At 37.6% G+C, this 17,487-nt stretch overlaps 1 protein-coding gene and 1 long non-coding RNA gene across 4 annotated transcripts in view; one reads left to right on the top strand and one right to left on the bottom strand.

The window, feature by feature from the left end:
* Positions 1-16,085, top strand: part of PACRG (parkin coregulated) — a 295,718-nt gene extending 279,633 nt beyond the window's left edge. For both annotated transcript variants that reach the window (XM_058168138.1, XM_058168126.1), the window contains one exon: positions 15,630-16,085. In XM_058168138.1, coding sequence (XP_058024121.1) covers positions 15,630-15,790 — 161 coding nt within the window. In that variant the 3' untranslated portion in view covers positions 15,791-16,085. The remainder of the gene's footprint in view (positions 1-15,629) is intronic.
* LOC131190788 (uncharacterized) lies at positions 674-13,736 on the bottom strand. Of its 2 annotated transcripts, XR_009153312.1 has the most exons (5): positions 13,541-13,736; positions 4,311-4,497; positions 3,307-3,447; positions 2,746-2,826; positions 674-898 (listed from the first exon to the last, which is right to left on the bottom strand). It is a non-coding gene; the product is annotated as an uncharacterized LOC131190788 (long non-coding RNA). The 2 variants fall into 2 exon arrangements; XR_009153311.1 differs by lacking the exon at positions 674-898 and having other exon boundaries at positions 2,247-3,447.
* Positions 16,086-17,487: the final 1,402 nt, after the last annotated feature.

Here is a 17,487-nt window from a genome sequence, read left to right as displayed (position 1 = left end):
CTGGACTATACCTGGCTTGAAGATAAATCAGCCTAGTAAATTTCCACCGCTGCCAGTTCTTTAACCTTCATAAGTACAAGTGTTCAACCCTGGTCCTGTGCTTTTTCAAAAATTGTCTCAATGCCTACACGGTCATTTTTTTATTTTATTTTTTCATTCGGGTTCAGATGTTCTTAGCTCTTAAGGAAGGTTTTTAAGATTACTCTTCCAGACAGCACAGCATAATGACAAACAGGAAATGCTCAGCTGTTCTTAATATTATTTCCTTTTTAAAACAAAACAAAACCTTAAAGTTGCATAGATCAGAATTACTCTGAGAGGACACTGAGTTCCCACTGATGATTTCGTTCTTACTTCAAGAAAGAAAGAAAGAAAGAAAGAAAGAAAGAAATAAAGAAAGAAAGAAAGAAAGAAAGAAAGAAAGAAAGAAATTCATTGTATCGTATAATGTATTAAGTCTTGGAGTGTAACTTCACTAATAGGTTTGTGACTGTGGCTTTCATGAATTTCAGGATCATTCTGTTCAGAGCAGCTATTTCTTGACACAGAAGAAGATATGTCTGGGAATGGAATCATCTTTCTGGGCATCTAGGAAGCTTCGGAATAGTTGGGTCTGCTATTTAGAGCAAGTTCCCCAGTAGAAATATTACTCTTTCCAACTCTGATGGGATGATGTAAGAAAGCTTAGCTATGTGGGAAGGATCAACTGTACCTTATGTCTTCTTCTTCCCACAAGTGTCAGGCCTTTGGAAATGGAAGCTAAGGAGTTGAGGTGAAATTGCCGCATAAATGTTTGTCTTTTGACCTTCGTGTGAAGAAGCAACACGGCAGTGCAGTAGTCCACATATTATCAGATAATTTAAGCACCACTTTATGGATTCATAAAGAAGGTAAATGTCTGTGTTTTTAATAAGAAAAAAATACACAATTATAATGTTTGTTTTTATTTCCCGTTCCTGGTTTTCTTTTCAAGCCACCTGGTCTACCCCTCGGCACTATTGTCTTACATTATCTTATGAAGGGAACATTGGTTGCAAATTGTTTTCAAGTTGCTATCTTAAGTTACAAATTAATTCAATTTCTTTTGCAAATGAATACAATGTCAAATATAATTTGGTGTAAATACAGATTAAGTCACTGGCAATCAAACACATCCAGTTCTTTTCCACATAGATAATATTTGCAGTTTTGGTATATGAGCTTTCTTTTTGTGTAAATTTCAACAGATAACATACAGGGACAAAATGTGATCCCTCTGGCTCTTTCAGCAGGATTTGTGCCTAGCTTCATTGTTTTGCAACAACAGTACAAACACTGTACCAAGGCCACTGAGAATTTTGCTTCATGTCTCTGTCTCCTGCTGAGCAGGCTATTTGGATTGTTGGAGAAGAGCAAATACTTCCAGTGATAATCCAAAGATTTTGTTCCTCCCCTATTGGTCTTTTCCTGAGACGAATATGTTTGCTGAAAATCAGATCCATTTTTTTTTAAAAAGAAAATCTTAAACTGGAGCATTATTTTCAATTTAACACTCCAATTTAAAACAAAAGCAGAAAAAGAAAGGTTTTGATTTAAAAAGAACTGCCTTTGATCTGAAATAATAATAAGGGCTGCTATCTTAGTTGATTCTGAAGTGACAGTGCATGTTAAGCAATAGCAATTTACATGGATTCAGACTATTTCAAATGCAGTCAAATTGTTACCAAAACCTTGTATGTTATTTAGTTCTTCTCTCGAGTTACTGAAATCCATACGACCCAGGAGTGTGCCACAGCCTTATCCCACCCTACAGAGTCAGAGTCTAGGAGTGTGAGACAGGGTGGGGAAGCACACCCAGCATCCACCACAGTATCTTAGCAATGTGGAGAAGTTAGTGTGCTGTATGACATACTTCCAGTGATTTCATCATTGTATAAGGGTGATAGAGTCACTAGATATGTCTTGCACTGGGGAGAATGATAATAGTAGTTCAGAATTAAAACACTTGGTCTGTATGGGTTGGTGGGGGTTTTTTTTTATGAAACTTGCTCCAGGTTAAGTTGTAAGCATCTGTACTCCTGATAAATTATATTCTATTTTAAGAGGTTCAGACACAAAAGAAAATTAAAGGAGGACCTGACCTGTTTATCAAGTGACACTGGCAGAGACCAGTGGTGCATTTCTACCGGTTCGCCCTGGTTCCGGCGAACCAGTAGTAGCAGCGGCAGCAGGCTCTACCCACCCGCTGGGATGTCATCACAAACACTTTGCGCATGTGTAGAAGGTTCTGCGCATGTGCAAAAGTGTTGCATGCAAGCAAAGCTCATTCACGCACACACACACTCCTGGTTCCAAACCAGTAGCAAAGATAAGTGGAACCCACTACAGGCAAAGACATTCAAAAAAGCAATTGCTTATTTCTCCTTTCAGTGGGCTTTTAAAAAGAGGAAGGACTTGCTCCATTTTGTCTTATACTTATATACTTATAATATACTTTATTATTTTTATAAATAAGGTGGTGAACATACCCAGCATGCCTTTCTCCTCCTATTGTTCCCAGAACAACAACAACAACAACAGCAAGATGGGCTGGGCTGAGAATGACTGGCCCAAAGTCACCCAATTGACTTTCATGGCTAAGATGTGTCTTGAACTCATGGTCTGCCACTTTCTAATCTAGTGCCTTAACCACTATACCAAAACAACTCTTTTAGCACAAATCTTTCAGCTCAAACAGTTATCAAAAGAAGGAGAATTACCACTTACCTCTTCCTAAGTGAACCAAGTCTGTGTAAGATTTTTTTGAAGACAAGTGGCTAATGGTAACACTTGTTGAATCTGATACTTCTATGAAGAAGTGGTAGAAGGAAACATTAGGATCAGGAGTGGAACATTTAGAGATCCCCTTCATGGGAATAACCACATTCCCATTACTGCCTCTCTATTTTAAAAGGTATCATTCTAGGAAATCTCATGCTCCATCTCTCTCAGACTAATAAGCCTCCAATCAGATGTAAGTCATTTTTACTAAGCTAGAGATGAAATCGTGACCTGAGTCAACAGAAGCCTATATACATTTATGCATTTTGAATTACATTTGCATGTGCTTCTATTTTTTTTTTAACTTTCCTTCCAAAGGTAGGGATTTGGGTGACTATTCATTCACTGGGTGATTATTCATTACATACACTCTTCAGGCAAAATACTTTTTAGGGCTTTTCCATGTGCAGTCTTTGACCAGCTGCCATTCCCCAAGATAGTAGTTAATTTTAAAACTTGAGTCAAGTTTTTCTAAGCCTGTATCAGTTATTCTAAAAGCACCACAACCTGGATTTACTTTCCTTCCTTCCTTCGCAAAGGTTATGTTTTATGGGAACCCTGTTACGTTTGTTCCTCCTTTTCCATGCCTCACAGCATTTGTACATATGCTTTCTCAGCTCTTGCATGCTCCATCTGCTGCAATCGATTCTAGGAAAGGAATAAGGATAACCTATCAGTGAAGTTGATCTTTAACCTTCTCATTAGTTTCTAGTCACTTTCACAATACTTATATAAAAAAGATAAGCCTGCTTGATTTTCCTTATTATATAAGCAAGAGTTATCAGCAAATATAGTCTCAGTCCTACTTGATTTCTAGTCATTTTCATAATCCTGATAAAAATAGTACTTAGCTTGATTTTCCCTGCTTTGAAAGCAGTAATACTTGTTTCATCTCACTTTCCAGCCCCTGGACTAAGGGTGTGGCTACTTTTCTTCTTCCACACATAGCTAGAGGTTTTATATGGGCACAGTTATAATCATGGTTAAAGCTATTGTGAATCCGGCTGCAAAAAAATGCCTCCTGCCAGGCTGTCCTTCCTGCATCACAACTAGCAAAGGCTTTTTAATAATAAAAAAATAAATAAACAGAATGGTGCTTTCTCCTCAACAATTGCAAAGATTTGCTATGTTGTTGTAAATAGCCACACAATAAAAATGTAAATGGGAGATGGGTTCTAAGGTTTTTCTCTCTCTCTCTCTTTTTTTTTTTTTAGGAATGGAGGCAAGAAGGCTTTTGTTGCTGAGGGGCAGGGACAGCTCAGTGGCAAAACACTAATTTTTAAGAAAATAAAAGCTCTGATCATTTGCAAGGAGAAGAATTCAGCATTTATGTTCTCAAGCTTTTAAGGCTGGAAGAAATGAAAACAGTTGAACTGAAGAGCAATAGAAATTTGGGCGAAGATGATAGTGAGAGTGAATATTTAATCACCTTGTGGTGTGAGAGTGAGAGAGGTGTTACAGATAGACCGTTTGTCCATAAAATGGTTGAATCTGGGCATCTGGCCTCCTACCTTTGTTAAGAAAAATATTTAAGCTGGAATTTTGCCATCTATTTCAAAGGCTCTTCAGAAGTCTCTTTGAATTCTCTTCTTTTCAAATAGGAGCTGGGCAGGCTCAAACTATTAAAATCTTGGGAGGTGAGTTTTCTGTCTTTCAACCATTCCAATTTCAATTTATTTCTTCCGTGATGTCTGAAACCTTGAGAAAAAGAAAAAAGTCAGCTGCAAGGTCAAGTGTGCTGTCACTGATATAACAGATGTTTGATCACAACCAGAAGTTTAAACATCTTGAACAGACAACTGTCACCCCTATAAGTAAAGTATAAGAATATCTACAGTACATTTTCACGCTAAAGAACCTCTATAGATATTAACATATTTTATTCAGTACTGGAACTCATTTCCTTCTAACAAGCCTTATGTCCAGCAGCAATCTTTTCCACGACATTCTAATCTAAACCAATAATTCTCAACCTTTCCCTTCTTGGATCCCACTTATTTTATTAAAAATTCAGCCAAAAGGGGATATAAGTTTAAATGCATTCTGAAGGTCAGGAAACCACTTACCGAGACAATAAAATACAGCAAAAATATTTTAATAATATTATGTCCCAATTCATACTTGCTTTTTTTCTTGTTTCTTCGCCTTTCCAGTAAAAGAAAATTTGTAAATTGGGTTTCGCTGTGAAGATAAAATATTTCTTGTGGAAGGGAGTTCTATTTTTTTTTAGAAAAGGGAGTGGGGGGACTTCCAAAGATCAGAAGCAAATCTAATTTACACCAATCCATTTACTGTACTTTTATCCTTGCCTGCCATGCTTGCTTCTATCACATCCATATGCCACCTAAAGAACTGTCATTATTCTTTAAATTTCTCACATTACTTTCTTTGAGGAGCTCATTAACTTCATCCATCCACCTCCCTTAGTCTTCCCCTTCATCTTGACCCATTCATTCTTCCTTCATATATCTTCAATCAGTTTCTTTATAATCACTCCATTGGCTTTGCTTCTTTTGTGTTAGTCACTGACTTTTGAATTCAATCCATATTCATTCATCACTCATTTATACTTGACCTTATTTCTGCTTGCTTAATTACATCCACTTTTTAAGTAGCCCATTTGATTGCATTTAACTTGGATGTCTCTTGACATACTCAACTCTCATTACCATATAAGAAGTGGACAAAAGATACTTCTACAGATAGCCATTTTTTCCCCTTTTACATTCATTTCTCCAGACAGATCATATATTATCCACTGTTCTTCTACTTTTCTGCATCGTAAATGTTCTGCATCTATTTCCCTATCCTTGATAAATTTCCTACCAGGCTATACAAATTCATCTCCTTCATTTTTTTGTTTTTGTTTTTGCCATTTATATACAACTTGAAATCATTCAGTCCATTTTCCATTCAAATACAATTGTCTTGGTCTCTGAAACATTGTTAGAGCCAAGCTCATGACTGCCTTGTACAGCAGCAATGTGGCTTTACCTGCGTACAAAATTTTGCATATATTCACATCCACAACTGACACAACATTAAAAGCATTAAAAGTTATGTACAGTATACATTCATCAATAAATATATTAAGCAATGAGTGGAACATTTACACTTGTTCTCTTACTATGTGCTTAGTGTTGAACTATTCACTATGTATTCCATTTATTCTTATATATGCTTTATTTCCATCAAAAAACCCTCTTGTGGGATTCAGCAAACAGTTCCAACTCCAAAATCCACAAAGTTTTAATATATTTATATATTCATACATGGCTGAAGAACAAATCTCCGATCTGCTCATTCCTTCCTTGGCATAAAGTCAGACTGTATCTCTGAAAATTTTGCTCAGTGTCACCTCTCATAACATTTCCGTTGAGATTTTATTACAGACCTTCTGGTTACTCTGGAAAAAAAATAATTCCTCCATAATTTTTCTTTCCCTCTTGCTATATTTTCCTTTGCAATCTGGAATGGTAACAGTATTCTTTTTTTTTTATTGAAAAAGTTTTACAACAAACAAGTTTTTTTTTTTTAAATTCCCTTTCACCCTCCACCCTCCCCCTCCCCCTTCACCCCTCGCCCCCCCCCCGAGACTTCCCAGAGCAAAATACAGGGTATAACATTAACAAACATACGCTAAAATACTACAAAAACCATACCTCATAATCCCTTCTCCCTTATTGATCCCTTAACTCCCCATTCCCCTTTTAAACTAATACCCAAATACAATACAATACCTACCATCACTCATATGCTATTTGATACTTTTTGGTCTGATACTTATTTTGAATATAATCAATCCATTTTCTCCATTTCACTAGGTATTGTTCTTGTGAGTAGTCTTTCAAATACGTAGAAATTTTTGCCATTTCTGCTAAGTTTGAAACTTTAAGTGTCCATTCTTCAATTGTAGGCAGTTCTTCTTTCTTCCAATGTTGCGCCACCAAAAGTCTCGCTGCTGATATTAAGTTCAATATCAATTTAGTCTCTATTACTGTACAATCCGTGATTATGCCTAGTAAAGGTAACAGTATTCTTGAAATTATCAAATACAGCTATAGACTTCCCATGAACAGTGAGAAAGTTGGATAGTCACTTCATGATCAAACCAGATTCATCATTTAATGTTTCTTCTGTTACAGAACTGCACTTTCAGTCTTTTTCAATGTTTTTACAGCAATTTTTTTTACTTTGCTTTTACTCCATTTTTTCTTACATACTGACATTTATACTATTTGTGTCATTTTTACTTGTCAACATTTCATTCTCTTCCTCACGGAGAATATTCCTTCCAACCTTCCCTCACATTAATTTCATCACCAATAATTTCCTCAATTTTCTTCTTGAATTGTTAGTCTTGGAAGGTTCTTTGTTGAGCCTTTTTCATCCGTTTCTAAATCATTTTTATTCCATCAATATTGATCTATATTTTCTCTCTTATTTCTTTCTTGTTCTCTTTTATTATATACTTTGCAATCATCCATTTGTCTCCTTGTACAATATAATTCCCCTGTCTTCATTGTTACAGCAGTGCTTCTCTTTTATGCATTATTTCTCTTCCACAGTCTCTTTCACATCATTATTTCACTAAGTTTTTTCATACTTTCCTTTAGCATAGCACACTTCTATGGCATTCTATAATGTTGATGCTATTCACCAAACCATCATTTGCATTCAGTCTTGAATCTCCAAATGGCCTAATCATTTTTTGTATCCCATCATCTTGTTTATACCTATCTATTTATGGCATTTAAAAGAATGACTCCTCAAGACCATCCCATTTGTTCCAAAATATACAGTTTTTCTCCAGTCACTTGTGAATCTTTGATTAGTATCATTGATTGGAGCGTAATATGTAACTATCATCAGCCTGTGAATTCCTATTTTCTTATTCACCTACTTCTAGATGGCAGCATTGCCTACTTTCTGATCCACAGTTTACCTATTTTATTCTTAATTAAAGCCACACCTTCATTTCTTCCATTCTACAAGACCAGATCACTTTAATTCAGATCCATTACATATTTATCTTATCTTAATTTTACGTATAATATGCCTATTTTTCTTTCTTTCATTTAAGGCACTAATTCATGCACCTCTTACGTTCCTACTCACAATCTCCAATATGCTACAGTCATCAATGATCTTGTGAACATTGATCTCCTCTGCCCATGCTGCCTTGATTGACATTTTCACATAATGTTTTTTGAAAAATAGAGTAAATTCAGTTATGAACCTTAGTTACACTAACTTAAGAGCCATGGTACAATGGTTAGAACACAGTATTGCAAGCCAAGTCACTGCTCACTCCAGGAGTTTGATCCTGACCGGCTCAAGGTTGACTTGGCCTTTGATCCTTCCAAGGGCAGTAAATGAGGACCCAGATTGTTGGGGGGTAATAGGCTGACTCTGTAGATCGCTTAGAGAGGGCTGTAAAGCACTGTGAAGCTTTGAATATTGACTCTGGAAGGCCATGATTTGTTATTGGGGTGGCACGCTTTTTTATGGTATGGACAGGCTAAAATGCAGGGATATTTTAGAAGACATTTTATAAGAGAGGCTTTGTTATCAAACTGGGAGAGAATTAAGCCATTTTTTAAAAAATCCCAGTTTGGGTATCAACTATTGAGGCTTTTTCATATGCAATTATGTTTAGAAAGGAACAAATTGTCAGATATAAAGAATTGTTAAATGAGAAGGGAGAACTTAAAACAATGCAGGAATTGGAAAGGGAAGATATAAAGATGAATTGGTTTTCTTACTTGCAAATACGTTCTAGATATGAGAAAGATTCCAAGACAGAAGGTTTTTATAATAACTTGACTAGCTTTGATAAAATTTTAACAGGGACTGATGACAAATTAATTACGAAGTTGTATGGATATCTTTTAGAGATTAAACTAGAAGAAGAACAAGTCAAGGAAACAATGATTGCTTGGGGGAAGAATTTTGGGCATGGGATTGACTTAGAGACATGGCAAAAATTATGGACATATAATTATAAGATGACAATGTCTACGGCTTATAAAGAGAATTTGTATAAGATGTTTTATAGATGGCATTTACCCCCAACAAGAATTGCTAGAATGTTCAAGGATAAATCCGAAAAATGTTGGAAATGTCATCAGTCACCTGGATCGTATTACCACATGTGGTGGACATGCGTGGAAGCTAAAAGATATTGGACTAAAATACACACATGGTTGGAAAAAATGATTAAAGAGCACATAGATTTTAAACCAGAAGTTTTTCTACTTGGGATCATACCAGAAATTTATAATAGAGAAGTGAGATATTTGATGGTAAATATTGTAACAGCAGCTAGAATAGTGTTTGCCAAAAATTGGAAAAGTGAGAAAATACCTTTGCAAAATGAAATAATTAGGAAAATAATGGAATGTGCTGAAATGAGTAAATTGACATTTGAAATAAGAGAACAGGAAGAAAAGCAATATTATAAGATATGGGATATATTTTATCAATGGCTAGAAGGGAAGATATGTTAACAAAGATTGGAGAAAAAATATTATTAATTGAAATATTAAATGAATGGCGTAGAATGATAGACTTGATGATGTTACCAGATAAAATACTCATTAGAGGATATGCATATGGAATGAGAAAAATAAAGGTTATAGCCATTGGTTAATTTAAAGTTCTAGATACAAGATGATGACGATATAAATTTAGATAAATTAAGGATATTTGTAAATTATGAAGGCACAAGAAATTTGTAATCACCCCGCCGATACACAATATTGGGATTGAAAATGTTTTTATGTTTGTTTTGTTTTAAAAGAAAAATTTTTAAAAATTATATAAAAAATAAATAAAAAAGCACTGTGAAGCTTTATATAAGTCTAGGTGCTATTGCTACACTCATGCTATATGCAATATTTCTTGCCAACAGTAAGGACATAGTGCTGGTCATTTTGGATAAGTGTCAAAAAAGCTCAGTTTTACCCCAAACATGTTCATGTTATGCTACGTAAGTCAAAATATTTAATTTAAAGATTATTTGCAAGTCGACATATTGTTGTCTCATCTCTGCAAGGGCGAAGGAGGTACCTGCAGTGTACTGATGCAGAAATGTCCTCTTGTGGTAACGGCAATGGCAAAGGATGTCTCCTCAACCAAATCCCCTGGCAGTAGCCACTGATTCCTATTGGTTCTCTATAGTTCCAATTTAAGGATTGCCTTACCTCACCATCTGAAACAGTTCTTAAGAGATAAGAGAACAGAAGCTACCTTTAAATATAATAAGTACCTTTATGCAGGTAATAACAGATGCCTTAATCTAGAAATTGTTGATTATCGGAGCTCTCACTATTTCTAATTCCAGTGGCCTAAATCAGCAGTCCTTTTATGTGTTGAATGAGGTTTTTTTTTCTCCCTATGCATAGTAATAATAACTGTTCTGCCTCCTAGGACAAGATCCTTTGCTTCATGCTGTGTCTGCTAGACATTTCACTTTGGGAGCCTGGCAAGACAGATGTGGCCTCCAAATTTTTCTTCATGTTGATTAATTCTCTGCCACTGAGGGAAACTTCAGTAAACAGCTTGAATCCAATCCAGGTTCTGGCATCATAGAGACAGCTATTTCTTTTTAGTTACCCACATGTTCACCATACAATAAATAACCCAGAAATAACATTACACAAGAGACAGGCAGGCTGAAACTGTTGTGCATTGGTGGCAAGTTTTTATCCTCTCCCCTCTTCGTGTTTTCATTCTAATTATTATTATGACTAGATACTTAGCCTTAGGTGTGCTGAGGAAATCAGTATGACTCATCTGTCGAGTGCTGGCAAATGCTGGTGTGGATGTTGTCCTGGTGGGTTAATCATTCCCAACTTTGCCTTAAAGGTTTGCTAATTCCTATAGTTGTGCAAAGCAGCTATTGTGGGCTTAGTGGGTGACTTCTTTGCTGAAATAGCCTTTTGGCAATGTCGCTTATAAACTGGGTCATGAAATTAGAGAAAACAATAGCTGTCTTGAGGAGAGGAGCCTGGCACACAGCATACATTGTCAGTAACGATCGTCTGAGCCTCATTTGGTGCCAGTCTTTATGCAGCTTCTCTTAGTGTCAGATTCTTTCACTTTTATTATTATTATTATTATTCAATCCTCCAGGCTGCAATATCTTCTACAGTAGAGTGATTTTGCTACTCTGGCATCTTTCCCCTAATTTTCTGGACAGGAACAAACTATTGGCACATCTCACATAAGGAGGACTGCAGTGGTTGTTAATTCCCTCTCCCTCCAATACACACATATAATTCTGTGTTTCTTTTCTGTACAATACCTAATATTTGAGGGGGAGAGGAGAACAGGATCTATTACCAGGATTTAAGGAAGTCATCCTCCTTAAAGTCATTTTGGGAAGGTTGAATTGCGGTATGTTTTGTCAACCATTGGCATCAAATGAGCCCCCACGGCCGGCAAATGATGAGTAACTTGTGGCCTACATGCAGCTTTTCCAACTCCAAAGGAGCTGCATTCTGTAATGAGATCTCTCCTCCTTTTCTTTGAGCACCAGAATAATGATAGCACTGGGTATCTTCAGACTGAAGTAGGCATACCATAACTATTTTGAGATGTTGAAAACAACATGCATCTGGCTTTGGAAGCCTGCTGTTTTTAAAAGGCCGTGCCCTTCTCTATCAGCCCCTGACTTTGCCAAGCAGAGAAAAATGGGGACTGTCTTGGGACTTCCCCAGCTTAATCTGCAAGCTTGACCCAATGTGTCCTTGAATGTTAACTTTTTTTTGAAAGAGTTGTTTAAGTTTCAAGCCCTAATTCAGGGATCTCCAACCTTGGCAACTTTAAGACTTGTGGACTTCAACTCCCAGAGTCCCTCAGCCAGCAAAGCTGGGAGTTGAAGTCCACAAGTTGCCAAGTCCACAAGTTGCCAAGGTTGAAGACCCCTGCCCTAATTGAATGCTCTTCCTTGGTCTTTTCCTAACAAATCAGTGATGCCCATGCCATGCCTAAGATAAACAATCTCAAATGAGAACACATAAAGATCTGAACATGAGGGAGACCTGCGACATAGTGTTTATCTTATGATACCTATGGATCTCTTTGTTCTACTTCAATATATTTACCTTTTCGTTCTAATTCTGAAATATTTTATGCTGAGAATGTCATTTTAAAGACCCATGAAGTATCTTTATGTAGTTTAACTGTAGAGACTAAGAGGTAGACCAACGGTCTCCAGCCTTGGCAACTTGTAAGATTTGTGGACTTCAACTCCCAGAATTCCTCAGCCAGCAAAGCTGAAGCAAAGCTGGCCAAGGAACTCTGGGAGTTGAAGTCCACAAGTCTTGAAGTTGCCAAGGTTGGAGACCCCTGAGGTAGACTGTATAATACTTGCATGTAGAAAAGTGACTGGCTCCAGGCCAATCTGTAAGTTGTGTTAGCTTGTTACAGCAATGAAATCAGGTTCAGCCTTGAAGGTCAGTATATATCGCTCAGCTTTCAGTAATATCGTCCTACTGGATCAGGGGGTGAAATGCTACCGGTTCTCACCACTTCACCTGAACTGGTAGCAGCAGCGGCGGGTGGTTCAGCGAACCGATAGCGACAGCAGAGTGAGGCTCTGCCCACCTGCCCAGACGTCGTTACTTCCTGGTTAAAACCTGTTTTTGACCCTCTGCGGATGCGCAGACGGCTTTGTGCATGCACAGAGGGTCCAAAATCGCATGTGATGCACACACACTTCCGAACCGGTAGGGAAGGTAAGTAGATTTCACCCCGTATTGGATATAAGCGTTGAAGCAGAAACCTGGTCAGAGAAGGGCACTGTTAAATGCTGAGCAGGTCCATGCCAATCTCAAGGCTGGGAAAGGAGTGGCTAAGAGTCTGTTCGCTCAAAAGAAGAGGGTAAAAATGCATAAAATTTAATCTCTGGGGGTGACCGAGATATGGGTTTGATTTCTATATTCTGTCTCTGTCTGTTCTTCTGCATATACTGTGTATGACTTCTTTCTAGTTTACAATGAAGACATGTATCCAGCAATGTGAAATCAATGAGGTTTTTGCTACTAATTCATGAATGTGAGGTTGAGTTTCCAGAAGAATAAATATTCATAACAATGCCTAATTCTATATGGTCCCAAAAATATGAAGCCCAGTTTTCTCATGGTTAAAATGGGCAGGCAATCATTTCTGAAGGGCAGCAACAGATGGCACCACTCCCTATTAATCCCCTATTCACCTTCAAATGAAACACGCTTATGGTGTGTTTCTCTGCTGTACTTTGGACACTATTCTCCCTTTTATGTTGTCTTGAATCCTTCTGTCCATTTGAGCTGCAGCTAGAGCAGGGGTCTCCAAATTGGCAACCTTTAAGACTTGTGGACTTCAACTCCCATAATTCCTCATCCAACCATGCTGGCTCAGGAATTCTGGGAGTTGATGTCCACAAGTCTTAAAGTTGCCCAGTTTGGAAACTCATGAGCTAGAGCATTTCAGTTGACTCTAGGCTTATCTCAGCAGTGTATCAATTACTTTTCAAAGGCAAAGTTGCCTCTTCAACCTAGTCAATGCTTACCCCTGCGTTCTAATAGCTACTATATCTCTTTTCCCTCCCTCCCTCCCTCCCTCGCCTCTCAAATAGCATAGTGGTTAAGATCTTCACTTAGATACAGAAAGTTGCCAGTTTAAAACTTAACAGAAACATTCTTTAATTAAAGTTTTCCTTTTAAAAAAAATCCTGCTTAAAAAATTCAGATACCTGAAGCCGAAAAGCATCAGCTGCAGCTCCCAGACAGAAAATATTATGTGGCGTCTTTCTTAGTTTTGTTGACTTCTCTAATATTGCTACTGGAATGGATGAATTGTGTTAGAAGAGCTCTTGAGTTTTATGGTTTAGACACCTGTCTGCTATTAACAAAAGTGAGCTCACTTAATGTCACATGAGCCATGAAATAACCTTCCAGCAGTCACCTCTCCAGACAGGGTTAGAGCCAAATATATAAGAGATTGAAAAAGTCAGTATCTTACTGCCAAACTTCTAAATCATCCAGCGCTTATTGCCAAATTATTTTTGGTATGATTCTGAATATACTTCGGCTTCAGGAGTTGTAGGATGCTCCCTTATATGGCCATGATTTATGAACATTGTTCCAGCCATGTCCCACTGAACATTACTGAAACTGTACAGAATATTTTAATTTAGAAGTCATTTATGTTTCATTGAGATCAATGCCATTTTTCTATATCTATGGGACCTATTTTCAAATACATGTGTGTCATCAAAATCCCAGGAAAAAGATGGTTGTCTACATTTTACAGGTATTTTATATTTGCACCAGTATCTAGAATGTTTTTACTTGAATGTCATCTTGCAGCAAATATGTGTTCCCAATAAGCTCTTGAGCTGCCACACTGCAGAATAGATGAAAAACACTGCTCTCGCATAGAACTTCCAATAACTTCTATTCCTGACTTTGACTTAATTCAATACATTTTTTTTTCCAGAAGAAAATTGGGTGAACTAAGATTATATTGTATTTTCTTCAATAGAAGAGTTTGTAAAAAACACAGCATCTTCTTTGCCAATTCTGCAGTCTTGAACTCAGTCTCCCTAAACAACTGGTTCTCATGTTTGGCAGTGGCCAAAATAATTTGTTAGGTATCCAGCTCTCTTGCACTTCACTCATCAAACTGTAAGCTAGAAAGCAGCTTCAGATCCTGAGACTGAAACCCGCCTGACCTGATACCTAGGACCAATTCATGATTCAGAATCTTCCTGGTATCATGAAGAATATTCTAATACCGTCAATTTCATCAAGACGGTAGGAAAAGACCCAGCGTAGTGTTAATGAGAGCAGGATGGCCATGTGTTTTCTTTTCCTGGAAACGTTTTTCCATTTGAAGATTATCCTATGCAAATCCAATTTAAATATAAAAGGGTTAACAAACTAGGTGAAGCCATGGTCTTAAGGTTATCCTGAAAGTCCTTTGGTCATTTTCTTTACTTCAGTAAGATATATTTTCCTGTGCAATATGGCAACTATGAAATTAAAGGATCATGACGTAGCAGCAAAGTCAGATGAATAACAGTTATTTCTAAAAGTTGTATCTGTGCACTAAAATTAGCATAAACAAATATTATGCAAATCAATTTTATCTCCTTTCTGGTTAAGTCTCCCATTTTTTGGCAATAGGCTCGATCAACTGACAATTTATGGTAGTATAGTTATTATAATAAAATATAGTACTTCTCTTTGTTTCTCGGCTTGGCCTTACTCAGAAGTAGTTGACTGCCTCAATATCAACTCATTATCAAGCAAGGTTGAATATGGACTAAAACATTGGCATGGATATGAAGTATCAGATTCATGGCAATGTCCCTACAAATAGATGCTTAGATATTGGGCAGCCCCTTAACTTACGTAGTAAGGAATGCCTGGAGCCCTGGGTTTCAGGCAAACTCTACAGCAACAGGACGCATTTGAAGTGGCTCTCATTTTCTTTAGTCTCTGTACTCCTTCAGTATATCCCCCTTGCCATACACACTGAGAGTAACCCGTTGGTTGGCAGAACATGCTCTTCTGTCAGCAAGATGGCTGGAAAAAACTTTGCAGTCTGCCTGGCAGGTTTTTGGGGATTAACTTGCAAGACGATAGACCTGTATTTATTTTAGGATATTTCCTGCATTTCTCATTGTACCAAAAATGAGGAAGAAGTTACTCTGTGAACGTACCATTAACGTACCCTAACCTATGACATATATCAGAAAAAGGTGGTATTAGGTACAATGAATCCTACAATGAATGAGCACCCACAACTTATTTTCTTTCTTTTTTTTTTAATTTCAGTGAACTCTGGCGATGGCATTGATTACAGCCAGCAGAAGCGAGAAAATATTGGAGACTTAATTCAAGAGACACTGGAAGCTTTTGAGCGCTATGGTGGTGAAGATGCTTACATAAACATAAAATACATGGTCCCAACTTATCAGTCATGCCTGTTAAATTAACAAGAATGATGCCACGAGCACTTTCCAGCTCTGTCTAATGTTTTGGTACTCATTCCAGCCCCCCACACCCCCAATATTCTAAAAAAGCAGCTTCTGGGACCTTAGACTCTTTAGCTCTTCAGTACAAATGTGAGCCTGTCTTTCCAATGCATAAATAGTGCCTGTTTCTTGGATTACAATGGTGTGCTGTGCTTATTTGTTTGGTGAAAGAATTGCTTCTTTATCACAAAAGCAGAGCGGAGCGGGTGTCAGAGTCAAACCTTCATTTGTACGGACAATAAAACTATAATTTTCATACGCAATTCGGCAATTGCTCTTCTGTGTCCGCTTGCCCTGGAGGCGATGTCCCAGGCTGTAACAAGGAGAGTTTATGCTGACTGCTTAATAGGAGAAACAATCGTTCAGCAGTGGTTCTCTAGCAGCTGGGCAGAATAATGGGCCCCGACTTACAATAAAACTGTTGAGCATCTCTATGAATTACAGGAGGGACTTTTGTGCAGCCCATTAGAAAGCGCCTTCATAAATGTAATTAATGAGTCAAACACACGTGTCATCCAAGCTTCCAGGTGTTTGCCTTTTTTCCAAAAACAGAATGCCTTCTTCTTTCTTTCTCTCCCCCTTTTTTAAAAAAAGTAGCATGACAAGAAAGGAAAATGGATCTGCCTGAAAGCGAAATTTTATAGTTAACAGTGCTGCCCTGTGCTTTGTGTAGAAAGGCAAGAGGTGTTTGCAAAAATTCTAAATCTTTGTGACTGGCTATTTATAGGACTCCTCCTCCAGGTTATCTACTGCTTCTGTTGGCTGGAGCATAAGCACATACCATTTTTATGACATATAGGCACAATATTTTTTCTCAGATATGAGAGACCTGGCTAATGAACTGGCAGCTTGCGAAAGAAATCTGGTTCCCCCAAAAAAGGTAGCTGCTGGCTGTTTATACCAAACAAGATTTGTTTTTAAAAAATGCCTGGCAGATGTTTCTATCTGGAGACCATATTTCTGTTGTCCTATAGCACGGGTGTCAAACTCACCGATTGATGTCATGTGATGTATCGTGACAATTTTTGCCTACACGGAGCTGAGGTGGGCATGGCTTGCGTATGACGCATCTGGCTCGCGGGCTGCCAGTTTGACACCCCAGTTCTATAGAGTCCCAATTCCATAACCACTGAAGATTGTACAGAGTGAATCAAGTGCCACTATTTCTGCCATCCTCACCCATAAAAATTGCAAATTAGATGGGGAACAGAGAGGAAGGCAAATGGTAAAGCTGCCCACAATGTGTCCACATCACGCCAACAAAAAACTTTGAAGAGCGCTTTACAAATGTAAAAATTATGACTCTTTTTTTTAAAAAAAATGTTTGAAATGATGTTTTTCACAGGCACAACATAACTCAGGAGTGAGCTATATGTGACTCCCCAGATAACTGCTGAGCTCTGGCTGCTAGCCAGAGCTCAGCACCCCAATCCTTGCAAATAAAAGATTTAGTTCAACTATAGCTAGAGAACTTTCACTGTTATTTCTGTTATAGAAGCAATATAACAATGAAGAATACAAATGGGGTTTCTTGGCATTTGGATTATAAGTAGCACAGTTTAGAGAAGTGCCTGCATTAGACCATAAGAAAAGCTCTCCACTCCAGCAACTAATCCTTTTCTGTTTTTGAGAACAATGGCGTTTATGTACTTTGCAGC

The sequence above is a fragment of the Ahaetulla prasina genome, chromosome 1, assembly GCF_028640845.1.
Source record: "Ahaetulla prasina isolate Xishuangbanna chromosome 1, ASM2864084v1, whole genome shotgun sequence".
Taxonomy (NCBI): Eukaryota; Metazoa; Chordata; class Lepidosauria; order Squamata; family Colubridae; genus Ahaetulla; species Ahaetulla prasina.
The sequence above is the reverse complement of the archived record's forward strand: the minus strand, read 5'-3'. Positions and strand labels throughout refer to the sequence as shown.